This window comes from Sus scrofa, chromosome 1, assembly GCF_000003025.6.
Source record: "Sus scrofa isolate TJ Tabasco breed Duroc chromosome 1, Sscrofa11.1, whole genome shotgun sequence".
Classification (NCBI taxonomy): Eukaryota; Metazoa; Chordata; class Mammalia; order Artiodactyla; family Suidae; genus Sus; species Sus scrofa.
Window position 1 is genome coordinate 127,083,152 of NC_010443.5, and position 17,616 is coordinate 127,100,767.

General features: G+C 37.3%; 1 protein-coding gene across 5 annotated transcripts in view; it reads right to left on the reverse strand.

Annotated features, from left to right (window-relative positions):
* The window catches only part of CTDSPL2 (CTD small phosphatase like 2), a 96,303-nt gene that overhangs the window by 53,707 nt on the left and 24,980 nt on the right, over window positions 1-17,616 (reverse strand). For 3 of the 5 annotated variants that reach the window (XM_021096524.1, XM_021096535.1, XM_021096494.1), the window contains exon 2: window positions 7,473-7,682. In XM_021096524.1, coding sequence (XP_020952183.1) covers window positions 7,473-7,658 — 186 coding nt within the window. In that variant the 5' untranslated portion in view covers window positions 7,659-7,682. Of the gene's footprint in view, window positions 1-7,472; window positions 7,683-13,418; window positions 13,456-17,616 lie in introns of those variants that run through there. The other 2 variants (XM_021096504.1, XM_021096513.1) reach the window with 2 other exon arrangements.

The window sequence follows — 17,616 nt, forward strand, 5'->3', positions numbered from 1 at the left end:
AACTTTCACATGCTGCGGGTATAACCCAAAAAAAAAGGAAAAAAAAAAAAAAAACCCCACAAAAAACAAAAAAGAACAGAGAAAAAGACCATTTTGTTATGGGAAAATTCTAGAAACCAACTATTTAGAAAAGTACAGAGATCACTGGTATAAAGAAAATATATTTTACTTGTGAGGCCTTCCTTCACTTCAAATGTGTATCAGAAATCTCATCATGCTAAGAGCATAAAGACCCTGTACAAACAATTCCTGAGTGCTCTTACTGACAATTACATAATTTTGAAATGAGGGAAGTGGTAAATTACTGAGTCATAAAGTCTGGATTTGAAACAGACCAGAGATTTCATTCCTTCTGTTATGGGCTGAGCTTGTGTGCCCTAAAATTCCTATTGGAAGCCCTAAGGCTGACAATCTGAGAATGTAATCATATTTGGAGATAGGGCCTTTAAAGAGGTAATTAAAGTCAAAGTGGGGTTATCAGGATGGGCCCCAATCCAAATATGGGCCCCAATCCAAAAATTAAAATAAATGGTGTCCTTAAAAGATGAGGAGATTACAACACAGACACCAAGGGGCAACCATATGAGGACACAGCAAGAAGCCTTGACAATCTGCAAGTCAAGGAGTGAACTTGACTCAAAAAAAAATCCAACCTGGAAACACCTTGATCTTAGACTTCTAACTGCCAGAACTGTGAGAAAGTAAACTTCTGTTTTTTAAGCTATCTAATCTGTGATATTTTGTTATGGCAGACTATTATTATATACACTAGTAAACTAATACACATCTGTTACATAAACATATGTTTAAATTATCTGAATACTCTCATGACTAATTTATGCCAAACTAAGATTAGAATACAGATTAAAACTTATTAGCAATATAAAATGGGACAGTGGGAGTTCCCGTCATGGCGCAGTGGTTAACGAATCCGACTAGGAACCATGAGGTTGCGGGTTCGGTCCCTGCCCTTGCTCAGTGGGTTAACGATCCGGTGTTGCCGTGAGCTGTGGTGTAGGTTGCAGACGCGGCTCGGATCCCGCGTTGCTGTGGCTCTGGCGTAGGCCGGTGGCTACAGCTCCGATTGGACCCCTAGCCTGGGAACCTCCATATGCCACGGGAGCGGCCCAAGAAATAGCAACAACAACAACAACAACAACAACAACAACAACAAAGACAAAAGACAAAAATAAAATAAAATAAAATGGGACAGTGATAGTAAACTGGCAAGAATACCAGTAGCCATTCAAACTAAAAATCATAATACTAAAATAGAGCAAAAAGGTTGGCTAATATGCAGAGACCAATTTTCAAAGAAGCAGACTCCTAAGACAAGCATGAAAGCAAGTCAGACACCTTAGAAGGAAGACAGCTCAAAAGAGAAAGCAAGAAGTCTTGTCTAAAAAGTTCAATTCTGGAGTTCCACTGTGGTGCAACGGGATCAGTGGCATCTTGGGAGTGTTGGGACACAGGTTCGATCCCCAGTCCAACACCAGTGGGTTAAGGATCTGGCATTATGGCAGCTATGGCTTATGCTGCAACTGTGGCCCGGATCTGATCCCTAGCCCAGGAACTCCACATGCCACGGGGAAGCCAAAAAATTAAAATAAATAGATAAATAAATAAAAAGTTCAATTCTGACTACATAATTCTGAAAGTCCAAAAGAGACTTAAGAAATTAAGAAACCAGTGGCAGCATAGGGAGTTATCTAATTTGGTTTTTAAAAAGGATACTTGGAAAAATAAGAGAAGTAGTCTTTTATCCAGTCAGAAAGACTTAAGAAAGAGGATGATGATATATGCAAAAAAACACTAGGTGAAAAACTTTCCTAGAAAAAGAATAAGCTTCAAATTTCGAGCTGATGATAGAATATAAATAAATGAAAAAACAAGCATAGGAAGACTCAATTCTTATTTACTGTCATCAAGAAAAATTTTCAGTCCTTACACAAGATAAGTGATGCTATAAAGAAAGTATCTTGGCTACTCTGACATAGAATGGTATAGGAAAAAAGAGCATAAGTATCAGAGTCAAACTGCACTTGGGTTTAAATCTCAGTATTATCACTTACTGGAAAGGTAGTAGTGCACAATGACTAATAATGTAGGCTCTGACAAGGGTATCTGGGTTTCAATTTCAGTGTTGCTACTTAAAGTTAAATAACCCTGTACAAGTTATTTAAGGCTATGTTTCCTCACATGTAATACAGCGATGATAGCAACTACATCATATGGTTTGAAGGCTTAAAGAACTTATTAACTTAAAGCACCAAGAACAATGCAGGACATACAGTAAGTGCTCAATTAACTGTTGTTGTATTTGTTTCTTATTGTTATATTTTACACTTGCCAAGCTATTTATTATAATTATAATTGTTATAATTAACATTGTACAAGTTACCTAAACTCACTAAGTCTCAGTTTTTCTCTTCTGTAAAATGTCAAAAGATGGTTATAAGGATTGAAATGATACTGGATATAAACATTCCGCATTTATAAAATATTCAAATAATATTCAATAAACATCAGCTACAAACTCCTACACCAATTTTTTAGTTTAATTTTTATTTCTTACTGGAGTATAGTTGATTTACAATGTTGTGTTAATTTCAGGTGTTCAGCAAAGTGATTCAGTTATACCCTGTAAAAATTTTGAAAAAGACAACATTGTATTTAAAATATGAACATAAAAGTAAGCATTGTATGGAAACACAGTAAAATTTTAGAATGTAATCAAGAAGACGGTTTAATAACAATGTAGATAAGAAATAACAATTAGAACCCAGAATAAGCTCATTAGGAATAATACATGACAAGATAATCTTTTAATTTACTTCTAACATAGAATTAGTTGACTGGGAAAAGAAACAGTACACCCTCATTTCAGTAAGGTATTCAAGTACTAATTTTCATAATAATTTTATAGAATATAATAATGAAATCTGGGATGAACCACAGTACAATTAAATAAATTTGTAGCTGTTGGAAAAACTGCTTAAAAATATTAATTAATGAAGAATACATTAGTTTGTAAACAAGTTTTTAGTAATCCTATCCTATTTAAGATCTCTTAGTAAATAGGCATCAATGAAAAATCCTGCATTTTGGTTAAAAATAAATAAATCGAGAGCAATTTCTATTAAAACAACAACAACAAAAAAAAAACCAAGTCAAAAAGATACATGCAGTGTTCCCGCTGTGACACAATAGAATCGATGGCATCTTTGCAACACCAGGACGCAGGTCTGATCCTCAGCCCAGTTCGGTGGGTTAAAAGATCCAGCACTGCCACACCTGTGGCATAGGTCACAACTATGGCTTGGAAATGAGCCCTGGTCTAGAAACTCCATATGCCACAGGGTGGCAAAAAAAAAAAAAAAGATACATGCACCCCAGTGTTCATATCAGCACTATTTACAATAGTCAAAACACAGAAGCAATCTAAGTGTCCATCAACCGATGAATGGATAAAGATGTGGTATACATACACAATGGAATGTTAACCATAAAAAATAATTAAATAATGCCATTTGCAGCAACATGGATGGACCTAGGGGTTATCATACTAAGTGAAATAAGATAGAAAAAGACAAATATGATATGATATCACTCACATATGAAATCTAAAAAAGAAAATGATACAAATGACCTTATTTACAAAACAGACTCACAGACAGAGAAAAACTCATGGTTACTGAAAGGAAAAAGAGCAGGGGGATAAACTAGGAGTTTGGTATTAAAAAGGAGTTTCCGCAGTGGCAAAATAGCTTGAGGATGCTACCGCAGGAGTTCCCATTGTGGCTCAGTGGGTCAAGAACCTGACTAGTATCAATAAAGATGCAATCCCTGGCCTCATTCAGTGGGTTAAGAATACAGCACTGCAAGAAGCAATACAAGTCACAGAGATGGCTCAGATCCCACATTGATGTGGCTGTGGCATAGGCTGGCAGCTGCAGCTCCAATTCAACCCCCTCTTGCCTGGGAACTTCCAATATGCCTCAGGTGCAGCCCTAAAAAGATAAAAAAAAAAAAAACAGATTGTGACCTCAACAGCTCTGGTTGCTGCAAAGGCGCAGGTTCAATCCCCTACCTAGCACAGTGGGTTAAAGAATCCAGCACCGCCACAACTACAGCAAAAATGGCAGCTGTGGCTCGGATTCAACCCCTGTCCCAGGAACTTCTGTATGCCACAGGTGCAGCCATTTAAAATAAAACAAACAAACAAAAAAAAAGATACACACTATTACATGCAAAATAGACAACAAGGACCTACAGTATAGCACAGGGAACTATATTCAATACCTCATAATAAACTGTAGTGGAAAAGAACATAAAGAATATATATATACACACACACACACACATATATATATACACACACATACATCTATGTGTAACTAAATCATTTTACTGTACACCTGAAACTAAAACACCGTAAATCACCCATATTTCAATAAAAAACTTCTTAAAAAGAAAGAAAAAAGGAAAACCCTGAGTGTTTTCATTAACATGGGCAAAATTTACTGATCAAAAAAGACATCTAAAACTACAAAAAGAGAAAAAAGCATGATGATATGATGCCATATTAATAGAAGAATGTCTAGATCAAAGAAATTAAGTATGAACAGAAGTCTTCACTTCTGGTTGCTTATTACCTCTCATGAACAAGAGAAAAGGCTGACCAAGATGGTGACCTGTATCATATAATGTCATATAATGAAAACTAGAAATATTTAGCCAGGACAGTGACTGAGGGTTTGCACTTGCATGTGGAAAACAAGAACATATGAAAAAGCAAAGGGTGGAGTTCCCGTCGTGGCGCAGTGGTTAACGAATCCGACTAGGAACCATGAGGTTGCGGGTTCGGTCCCTGCCCTTGCTCAGTGGGTTAATGATCTGGCGTTGCCGTGAGCTGTGGTGTAGGTTGCAGACGCGGCTCGGATCCTGCGTTGCTGTGCCTCTGGCGTAGGCCGGTGGCTACAGCTCCGATTCAATCCCTAACCTGGGAACCTCCATATGCCGCAGGAGCGGCCCAAGAAATAGCAACAACAACAACAAAAGACAAAAAGACAAAAGACAAAAAAAAAAAGCAAAGGGTAGGTATATTTTCTTCAAGATGTGGAAGAATTTTACAACACTGAATTGTTCAGAGAATGAACTGACACAGAGTAATACTCTCATCGACAGAGTCTAATGCCAAACCATTTGGAATGTAAAGATAAAGGAATCCATGTTTCTGGAAGGAATCTGATCTTTGCTACACAATAATACTAGAATACTTCTAGGTTTATATAAATAAACTCCAAAAACTTTTAAAAATTCTATTTAAAATTAACAAAGGGAGTTCCCTGGTGGTCTAGCAGGTAGGATTCAGCACTTTCATTACTGGGGCCTGGGTTTAACCCCTGGTCTGGGAACTGAGATCACTTATCAAGCCGCTATATGCCTCATACAAAAATAAAACCAAGAAATTTTACTTATATTATTAGAAAAAACAAAACCAAATAAAGCCACCAAAACAATGAGGAAAATTCTATAAACACAGAATGCTTTTTTTTTTTCCTGGCTGCACCTGTGGCATGTGGAAGTTCCTAGGCTAGGGAATCAAACCTTCCCACAACAGTGACCCAAGACTCTGAAGTGATAACACTGGGTCCTTAACCTGCTGCACCACAAGAGAACTCCTGAACATAGAATACTTCTAAATCTTGGCCAATGGTTCACAGGAACTAGGTTTTGTTAGTTCTATGACGACAAAATCTATCACTATGAATAAACCATCACACTTATTTTTCTACTTATAAAAGTGATAAATTTACATTATAACAAAAAACATAAAAACATTTATCATATAAAATATGACATACTTATAAAATATATGATATACTTATCATATATGTATAAATATATATTATGTATTTATATATCATATATATTTGGTTGCTGCTGTGGCATGGGCTCAATCCCTGGCCCAGGAATTTCTAGAGCATGCCTCTGGTGTGGTCAAAATAAATAATAATCCCAAGAAAGAACACAAAGGTAGTCAACAGTGATAACAAAATCCACATAAAATGAATGGTAACACTATCCATTTAGAGAGCGCAATACAATTTCTCAAACTGCTTTTCCATCTGTTTGCCATTTAATTTAAAAACAACTCTGAGGGGAGTTCCTACCTTGGCTCAGAAGTAACAAATCCGACTAGGATCCATGAGGACGCAGGTTTGATCTCTGGCCTCACTCAGTGGGTTAAGGATCCGGCATTGCCATGATGCCATGAGCTGTGGTGTAGGTCACAGATGTGGCTCAGATCCTGTGTTGCTGTGGCTGTGGTGTGAGCCAGCAGCTAGAGCTTCGATTTGACCCCTAGCCTGGGAACCTCCATACGCAATGGGTGTGGCTCTAGAAAGACTTGAAAGAAGGAAGGGAAGGGAAGGGAAGGGAAGAAAGATAGAAAACGACTCTGAGGCATAAAAAGCGGTTAATATTAGTCCCATTTTACTGTCTTCCTGAGGCTCAGAGGGGCAAATGACTTTCCTTAGATCATTCAAATTGGTTCCAGCGTATACATCTGGGGGTCAGTGTCCATTCTTTCTTTAATAACTGTTTTCTCTTTAATGAATAACATTTGCATTGTACAAATGTTAGAATTCAGATAGACAAGAGAAACTATGCCATAATTAGACAATGTATTAATATTAACATAAAACTTTAACTCATCTTTGAAACAAAAAAAAAGGAAGGGGAAAAACAACTCAGGTAAATAAATAAGAAAAAATTTCTTTTACTTGTCATAAATAGTATGATGAAAAAACAGAAGGCTAAGTAGATCAGTTAAGTAGAATGAATAATGTTTTCTTGACTGGCCATTAATTATTTTACATGTAAATACTCTTAACATCAAAAAGTGGGCTCCAGGAGTTCCCGTCGTGGCGCAGTGGTTAATGAATCCGACTAGGAACCATGAGGTTGCGGGTTCGGTCCCTGCTCTTGCACAGTGGGTTAACGATCCGGCGTTGCCGTGAGCTGTGGTATAGGTTGCAGAAGCGGCTCGGATCCCGCGTTGCTGTGGCTCTGGCGTAGGCTGGTGGCTACAGCTCCGATTCAACCCCTAGCCTGGGAACCTCCATATGCCGTGGGAGCGGCCCAAGAAATAGCAACAACAACAACAACAAAAAGACAAAAAGACAAAAAATAAAAAAAAATAAAAAATAAAAAAGTGGGCTCCAGCAATACTGAATTTCTCTCTCTTTTTTTTTTTTTTTTAAAAAAAAACTACACTGTAAGCATGGGGAAATTGTTAGGCCAAGCAGGGCTCAAACTTGTGCGGCAGCAACTTGAGCCACAGCAGTGACAACTCCAGATCTTTAACCTCCTGAGCCACCAGGGAACTCCTTAAGTTCTCATCTTCACATGCTTAAAAAACAACCCAAACTTCACTTTTAATGTTATAAGTAAGGTAAAGCGTTTACCTTGGGTGTGCTTCCTTTAATAAATTTTTTAATTGAAGACAATAAGCCGGTTTCATTCTTCGGTGGTTTTTCTCCTCCTGAAGGCAGGCTATCGTCAACCTCTGAGTATTTCCTCTTTGCTCTGGCAGTGCGTTGTGTTTGGATTTGATTTGATTGCTGAGAAGCTTTCCGTGTTCTCAGCCTCATGTTTTATGGGTGCCACATGTAAAACTGTAAGAGAAAAATAATAAGGGTTATTACAATTAAACCTAGCGTACTGACATGTGCCCAGCTTATATAACAAAAATCTCATTAAAAAGAAGTCCAAGTCTATAGGAGATTGAAATGAGAAACCTAATATTTTAATTCTAAGGCATAAACGCTCTGAACTCTATAAACATTCTCTCAGATAACCTTCCCACAACTTCATATGCTATGATCAAATTAATAAAGAGTAACACCAAAGAGTGTGCATGTTTCTTCAAGAGCACTATGTTGCCTCCACCCATGCCAACATTATCATTCATTTAATCTCTCATTCATTCATTCATTCAACAAATATTTACTGGGCACTTAACCACATTCTAGGCACTGGGGTAGGTAAATATCTAGTAAAACAACCCTCTGGAGCTCACAATGTAATGGAAAATACCCTTAGTCAACAAATTAATTCATGAGTTTATACTAATAATAACAATTCTATTGATCAACAAGCATACAAGTTTAATAAGAATGGCTGGATGGTACAATCACTATGGAAAACAGTATGGAGGTACCTCAGGAAACTAAATATAGAATTACCATATAATCCAGCAATCCCACTCCTGGGCACACATATGGACAAAACTTTAACTGAAAAAGACACATTCAAGCCTATTTTCACTGCAGCACTATTCATAATAGCCGAAACATGGAAACAAATGTCCATCAACAGATGAATGAATTAAGATGTGGTACACATACACAATGGAATACTACTCAGCCATGAAAAAGAACAAAATAATGCTCTTTGAAGCAACATGGATGGAACTAGAGACTCTCATACTAAGTGAAGTAAGTCAGAAAGAGAAAGACAAATACCATATGGTATTACTTACATCTGGAATCTAATATATAGCACAAATGAACCTATCTACAGAAAAGAAACAAACTCATGGTAGTGGAGAGCATACTTGTGGTTGTCAAGGAGGAGGGAGTGGGATGGACTGGGAGTTTGGGGTTAGTAAATGCAAACTGTTGCATTTAGAGCAGATAAGCAATGAGACCTTGCTGTATAGCATAGGGAACTATATTTAACCACGTGTGATGGAACATGTTGGAGAATAATGTGAGAAAAAGAATACACACACACACATATATGTACGACTGACTGTACAGCAGAAATTGACAGAACATTGTAAATCAACTGTAATAATAAATTTTTAAAAAAGTGGCCCCCCCAAAAAAAACTTCACCAAAAAAGTCCTAAAGTATCTCTCCAAATTACTGTTTTCATCACCAAATGGTGCTCAGTTTTTAGTTGTGATCCCCAAATAAAATAAATATTGCCTTTTCTCCTAAGGAGTCAATGTGAACTTCTAAAGGGATTTACTCAAGGCATGTATTATTTACCTAAAAACCCTATTTAGTAAAATAATCTTATTATGAGGGAAAAGAGTCTGCAAAATACATATAATTGAATCACTGTGCTTTATGCCTGAAACTAACATGATACTGTAAATCAGCTATACTTCAATAAAATAATTTTAAAATAAAAAAGAAATAGGAGTTCCGTGGTGGCCTAGCAGGGTAAGGTTCTGACATTGTTACTGCTATGGCTCAGGTCACTGGCATGGCACAGGTTCAATCCCTGGCTTCTGCATGCTGTGGGCATGGTCAATAAGTAAATTAAAAGTATTTTAAATAAAATAAAAACCCTATTTACAGTACATAAATTTTGTCTTAATTCCTTTGTTCTTCACCACAGCACTCCTCAGAAAACTACCGATACATAGCAAATGTATGGGAGAATTTCCCAAAAATAAAGTTATTTTTATTCAACTTTTGTAAAATGTTTTTGAAATATTTTCAAAAATACCTACAAGTGAACCTATCTTAAACCTAGAATCATTACATGGAAATTATAAAAACTTATCAAATAATATACTGATATAAAGTAGGCCTTACTAAAGACATAAGGGCTAGTTAAGTCCTATGAGGTTCAGCTCATTAAAATTTAAATACTTACTGAACATCTGATACAAAAATGGTGATAAATGGGTAAAAATGATAATCTCGTCCCATGAAAATCAAAAAGTCTAGCAGGTAATCATATATACATATCATAGTGTATATATAAAATGCTAGATCATTCTTTATGGAGAAAATAAAGGTTTTGGGAAAGTTTAAGAGAATGATCTTTTGAACTTAAAAATAACCAGTGGATATTCACTGGAAAGAAAAACAAGTACATTTAAAGAAGAAAGCTGAAATGCAGAGTTTTGACCAATTCCAATAGTAAGTTATAAAAAGTATACTTAACAGGTCTAAAAGAGATGGAACAGTCAAGCACTCATAAACTTTCAAAATGGACCACTCACAAAACAGATCCAGAAAACACACACTTTTCAATTTCACATGGTCTGTCTCTGTGAGATAGACCATATGCTGGGCCTGAAAACAAATTTTGAAATTTTTTTTTTTTTTTTTTTTTGTCTTTTGTCTTTTTTGTTGTTGTGTTGTTGTTGTTGTTGTTGCTATTTCTTGGGCCGCTCCCGCGGCATATGGAGGTTCCCAGGCTAGGGGTTGAATCGGAACTGGAGCCACTGGCCTACGCCAGAGCCACAGCAACGCGGGATCCGAGCCGCGTCTGCAACCTACACCACAGCTCACGGCAACGCCAGATCGTTAACCCACTGAGCAAGGGCAGGGACCGAACCCGCAACCTCATGGTTCCTAGTCGGATTCGTTAACCACTGCGCCACGACGGGAACTCCTGAAAAATTTTAAGACTAAAATCTCACAGGAGTTCCCATCGTGGTGCCATGGTTAATGAATCCGACTAGGAACCATGAGGTTGCGGGTTCGGTCCCTGGCCTTGCTCAGGGGGTTAAGGATATTGCACTGCCGTGAACTGTGGTGTAGGTTGCAGACATGGCTCGGATCCTGCATTGATGTGGCTCTGGTGTAGGCCAGTGGCTACAAATCCGATTAGACCCCTAAACTGAGAACTTCCATGTGCCATGGGAGCAGCCCAAGAAATGGCAAAAAAAGACAAAAAAATAACAAAAAAACAACTTACAAAGTATGTTCTTTGACCACAATTATTAATCAAAAACAAACAAAAAAATTTTTTTGGCCACACCCAAGGCATGCAGAAGTTCTGGAGCCAAGAATCAAACCCACACTGCAGCTGCAACCCAAGCCACAGAAGTGACAGCGCCAGATCCTTAACCCACTGCACCACCATGGAACTCTCCTCAAAATCTTAGACAGTACCACATACTTGAAATTTTCTTAAATTTATAAACCACGAGTCAAAAAAAAAAAAAAAATTCACAAGGGAAATACAAAGTATTTAGAAATGAAAAACAACAGAAACAGAGCATATCAAAATTTCTGGTAATTCTGTAATAAACAGCACTTAGAGGGAAATTATAAACATGCATGCACATAACAAGAGTCCCCAAATATATACAATCTAAAATGAAAAACAGGCAATTGAACAAAAGGTGGAGACCTTAATACTGCACTTTCAATAATGAATAGAAGAGTTTCCTCAGGTCTCAGGAAGTTAAGGATCTGGCATTGTCTTTGTTGTGGCTCTGGTTACTGCTGTGGTGCAGGTTCGATCCCTGGCCCAGGAACTTCCACATGCCACAGGTGAGGACAAAAAATAAAAAGAAGCCCTCTCCCACATAATGCATAAAACATCTAGATAAAAGATCAACAAAGAAATAGAAGAACTGAACAATCCTTGAGACTTAAGAGACATATATATGTAATACTCCACTCAAGAACAAAAAACACGTTTTTCTCAACTTACGTATATTCTCAATGACTGACTACAAACTATACAAAACAAGTCTCATTTAAAAGGGCTGAAATCATACAAGTCTAGAATCTCCAACCATACTGGAATTAGAAATCACAAAGAAGGAAATTCTAAGAAATCAATAAATATGCAGAAATTAAACAACAAACTCATAAATAAACACTGTCAAAGACGAAATCACAAGGAGAATTAGAAAATACTTCACTACAAATGAACACTAAAACACAACACATGAAAACTCATGGGATGTCCCCAAAAGCAGTGCTCAGAGGGAAATTTAGAGCTGAAAATACCAGTATTTTTTTAAAAGACTTCAAATCAACTTTTCAAAAAGCCTTTTAGCAGGCTTAAAAAAATAGGAAGAGAAAAGTAAACTAAATCTAAAGCAAGTATAAGAAAGAACATTATGAGAAATAGAGGAGAACAAAGTTCCCGTCATGGCTCAGCAGTAAACAAACCCGACTAGTATCCATGAGGACGCAGGTTTGATCCCTGGCCTTGCTCAGTGGGTTAAGGATATTGCACTACCATGAACTGTGATGTAGATCACACACGAAGATCAGACCCCACACTGCTGTGATTGTGGCTGGCAGCTACAGCTCCAAATTGCTGGAGCTAGCCTTGGAACCTCCATATGCTGTGGCTGCAGTCTTAGAAAAAAAGAAGAAGAAGAAATAGAGGAGAAAGAGGAGAATTAAATCAGATACATTTTTCTGAAATCAATGAAGCCAAAAGTTGGTTCTCTGAAAAGGTCAACAAAATTGACAATTTTTTTTCCTTTTTATGGATGCACCTGCTGCACATGAAAGTTCCAGGCTATGGGTCATACTGAAGCTGCACCCTATACCACAATCAAAATAAAATCAGACCTCAGTCACAACTGTGAACTACTACACAGCTTGAGACAATGCTGGAGCCTTAACTCACTGGGCAAAGCCAGGGATTGGATCCACATCCTCACAGAGACTACATCAGGTTCTTAAACCACTGAGCCACAAAAGGAATTCAAAAACTGACAAATCATTTGTTTTGTCTTTTTTTTTTTTGGTCTTTTTGCCTTTTCTAGGGCCACACCTATGGCATATGGAGGTGGGGGTCTAATCAGATCTGTAGCCACCAGCCTACGCCACAGCCACAGCAACGCGGGATCCGAGCCGTGTCTGCGACCTACACCACAGCTCACGGCAACGCCAGATCCTTAACCCACTGAGCAAGGCCAGGGATCGAACCTGCAACCTCATGGTTCCTAGTCGGATTTGTTAACCACTGAGCCACGATGGGAACTCGAACAAATCTTCAGAATTAGCCAAGAAAAAAGGAGAAAAATCTACCTACAAAAATCAGGAATGAATGAATATTAATACCAAACTTACAGAAATAAAATGTATTATAAGGGAATACTATAAAAAACTGTACACCAACTAATGAGATAACCTAACCTAGATTCAATGGACACTTTTCTAGAAAGACACAACAAAAATAGACACAAGCTCTGATCACAATGGCATGAAACCAGAAATCAACAACAGAAGAAGAAATTAGAAGAAACTAACTACATGGAGACTAAACAACATGCTACTAAAAAACCCATGGGTCAATGAGGAAATCAAAAAGGAAATTAAAAAATACCTCGAGACAAATGATAATGAAGACACAACCATTCAAAATCTACAGGATGCTACATAAGCAGTGCTTAGAGTGAAATTCACAGTAATACAGATCTTCCTCAAAAAAGAAAAATCTCAAATTGAAAACTTAACCCACCTCCTAAATGAATTAGAAAAAGAACAAACAAAACCTAACATCAGCAGAAGGAAGGAAATCATAAAGATCAGAGAGGAAATCAGTAAAACAGAGATTCACAAAAAACAACAGAAAAAAAATCAATAAAACCAAGAGCTGATTCTTTGAAAAGGTAAACAAAACTGACAAACCTCTGGCCAGACTCACCAAGAAGATGAGGGAAAAAACCTGAAAACAAAAAAAATAAGAAATGAAAAAGGAGAAATCACAATGGATACTGCAGAAACACAAAAAACCATAAGATAATACTATGAACAATTATATGCCAACAAATCTGACAACCTAGAAGAAAGAGAAAACTTTCTAGAGACAGCCTGCCAAAAATGAATCAAGAAGAAATAGATCAACTGAACAGATGGATCTCTAGAAGTGAAATTGAATGTGTAATAAACACAGTCCCTACAAACGAAAAGTCCAGTACCAGATGGTTTCACAGGTAAATTCTACCCAACATATAAAGAGGAACTCATACCCATCCTCCTTAAACTTTTCCAAAATGTTGAAGGAGAAGGAACACTCCCAAAGACATTCTATAATGCCACCATCACCCTAATTCCAAAACCAAAGATACCACCAAAAAAGAAAATTACAGGCCACTATCTTTGATGAATATAGATGCAAAAGCTCTCAACAAAATTTTAGCCAAGCAAATCCCACAACACATAAAAAAAAAATCACACACCACGACCATGTGGGAATCATCTCAGGTTCACAAGGATGGTTCAACATACGCAAATCAATCAATATCATAAATCACATTAACAAAAGAAAAGTCAAAAACCACATGATCATTTCAATAGATGCAGAAGAAGCATCTGACGAAGTCCAACATCCACTCATGATAAAAACTCTTACCAAAGTGGGTATAAAGGGGACATACCTTAATATAATAAAAGCCATTTATGACAAGCCCACAGCAAATATAATACTCAATGGAGAAAAGCTGAATGCCTTCACACTAAAATCTAGAACAACACAAAGACGCCCACCCTCACCACTTTTATTCAACATAGTATTGGAAGTCCTAGCCACAGCGACCAGACAAACAAAAGAAATAAAAGGTATCCAAATTGGAAGAAAGTAAAACTGTCACTGTATGCAGATGACATGATACTATATATAGAAAACCCTAACACAAAAACTACTCCAACTGATCAACAAATTCAGCAAAATAGCAGGATACAAGATTAACATGCAGAAATCGGTTGCACTTCTATATACTAACAATGAAATATTACAAAAGGAATACGAAAATACAGTATTTTTAAAAATTGCACCCCAAAAAATTAAATACCTAGGAATAAACCTGACCAAGGAGGTGAAACTTATATGCTGAGAACTATAAGACATTAATCAAGGAAATTAAAGAGCACACAAAGAAATGGATGCTCCTTGGTTAGCAAAATCAATATCATAAAAATGGCCATACTACCCAAAGCAATCTACAGAGTCAATGCAATCCCTATCAAATTACTCATGACAGTTTCCACAGAACTAGAACAAACAATCCAAAAATTTATATGGAACCACAAAAGACCCAGAATTGCCAAAGCAGTCCTGAGGAACCAAAACCAAGCAGGAGGCATTAACTCTTCCAGACTTCAGGCAATATTACAAAGCCACAGTCATCAAGACAGTGTGGTACTGGTACCAAAACAGACAGACAGACCAATAAACAGAATAGAGAATCCAGAAATAAACCCAGTCACCTATGGTCAATTAATCTTCTCCAGAGGAGGCAAGACTATCAAATGGGAAAAAGACAGTCTTTTCAGGAAGTGGTGCTAGAAAAACTGGACAGCTGCATGTAAATCAGTAAAACTGTAACACACCCTCACACCATGCACAAAAATAAACTCAAAATGGCTGAAAGACTTAAAAGTGAGACAAGACACCATCAAACTCCTAGAAGAGAACCTAGGCAAAACACTCTCTGACATCAACCACATAAATGTTTTCACAGGACAGTCTCCCAAGGCACCAGAAACAAAAGCAAAAATAAACCAACGGGACCTAATCAAACTTAAAAGCTCTTGCACAGCAAAGGAAACTGTAAAAAAAACCCAATAAGACACCCCACAGAATAGGAGAAAATAGTTTCAAATGATGCAATTGACGAAGGCTCAATCTCTAAAATATACAAACAACTTACGTAACTCAACAGCAAAAAAGCCAGCAACCCAATGGAAAAACGGACAAAAGACCTGAATAGACATTTCTCCAAAGATATACAGTTGGCCAACAAGCACTTGAAAAAAAGCTCAACATCACTGATTATTAGAGAAATGCAAATCAAAACTACTATGAGGTACCACCTCACACCAGTCAGAATGGCCATCATTAATAAGTTCACAAATAAATGCTGGAGAGGGTGTGGAGAAAAGAGAACCCTCCTGCACTGTTGGTAGGAATGTAAATTGGTGCAACCACTATGGAAAACAGTATGGAGGTACCTCAGAAAACTAAATACAGAACTACCATACGACCCAGCAATCCCACCATTGGGGATATAACCAGACAAAACTTTCCTTGAAAAAGACACATGTACCTTTATGTTCACTGCAGCACTATTCACAATGGCCAAGACATGGAAACAACCTAAACGTCCATCAACAAATGAATGAATGAAGAAGATGTGGTATGTATACACAATGGAATGCTACTCAGCCTTAAAAAAGAACAAAATAACGCCATTTGCAAAATAATGTCATTTTGCCATTTGCACTAATGGAACTAGGGACTCTCATACTAAGTGAAGTAAGTCACAAAGAGAAAGACAAATACCATATACTATCACATACGTAGAATCTAATAACAGCACAAATGAACCTTTCCACAGAAAAGAAACTCATGGACTTGGAGAACAGACTTGTAGTTGCCAAGGGGGAGGGGAAAAGAGTGTGATGGAATGGGAATCTGGGGTTAATAGATGCAAACTATTGCCTTTGGAATGGATAAGCAATAAGATCCTGCTGAATAGCACTAGGAACAATATCTAGTCACTTATGATGGATCATGATGGAGAATAATGTGAGAAAAAGAATGTATGTATGTATGTGTGACCGGGTCACTTTGCTATACAGTAGAAAATTGACAGAACACTATAAACCAGCTATAACGGAAAAAATAAAAGTCATTAAAAAAAGGAAATAAGAAGCAAAGCAGGACTCTGCCCTCTGGAACTCTCCTTTGCCCTCTGGAACTCTCCTTTGCCCTTCCGGCCTCCTCCTCTGCCTCTCCTCTAAGTAAAATCTGAACAAGTTAAGAAAAAAAGGAAATAAAACCTTTCTATAAAATGAAAAAAAAAAAAGACAAGAAAAAAACAGAATATCTGTAATATTCACAGTGATAGACTGAATTAATAATAACAAATACTTGCCCTTAAAGAAAAGCCCAGGCCCAAGTGACTTCACTGGTGAATTTTACCAAATGTTTAAAGAACTAACACCAATCTTACTCAAATTCTTCCAAAAAACAGAAGATCACCTCCCAACTTAAACAATGAGGCAAGCATTACTCTGATATCAAAGTCAAACAAAAACACTTTAAGAAAACTACGAGTCAAGAACATAAAATGGGAAAAGGAAAGTCTATTCAGCAAGCATTGCTGGGAAACCTGGACAGCTGTATGCAAAGCAATGAAACTAGAACACACCCTCACACCATGCACAAAAATAAACTCCAAATGGCTGAAAGACTTAAATATACGACAGGACACCATCAAACTCCTAGAAGAAAACATAGGCAAAACACTCTCTGACATCAACATTATGAATATTTTCTCAGGGCAGTCTCCCAAAGCAATAGAAATTAGAGCAAAAATAAACCCATGGGACCTCATCAAACTGAAAAGCTTTTGCACAGCAAAGGAAACCAAAAAGAAAACAAAAAGACAACTTACAGAATGGGAGAAAATAGTTTCAAATGATGCAACGGACAAGGGCTTAATCTCTAGAATATATAAGCAACTTATACAACCCAATCAATCAATGGAAAAATGGGCAAAAGACCTGAATAGACATTTCTCCAAAGAAGATATACAGATGGCCAACAAACACATGAAAAAATGCTCAACCTCGCTGATTATAAGAGAAATGCAAATCAAAACTACCATGAGATACCACCTCACACCAGTCAGAATGGCCATCATTAATAAATCCACTAATAACAAGTGCTGGAGGGGCTGTGGAGAAAAGGGAACCCTCCTGCACTGCTGGTGGGAAAGTAAACTGGTACAGCCACTATGGAGAACAGTTTGGAGATACCTTAGAAATCTATACATAGAACTTCCATATGACCCTGCAATCCCACTCTTGGGCATCTATCCGG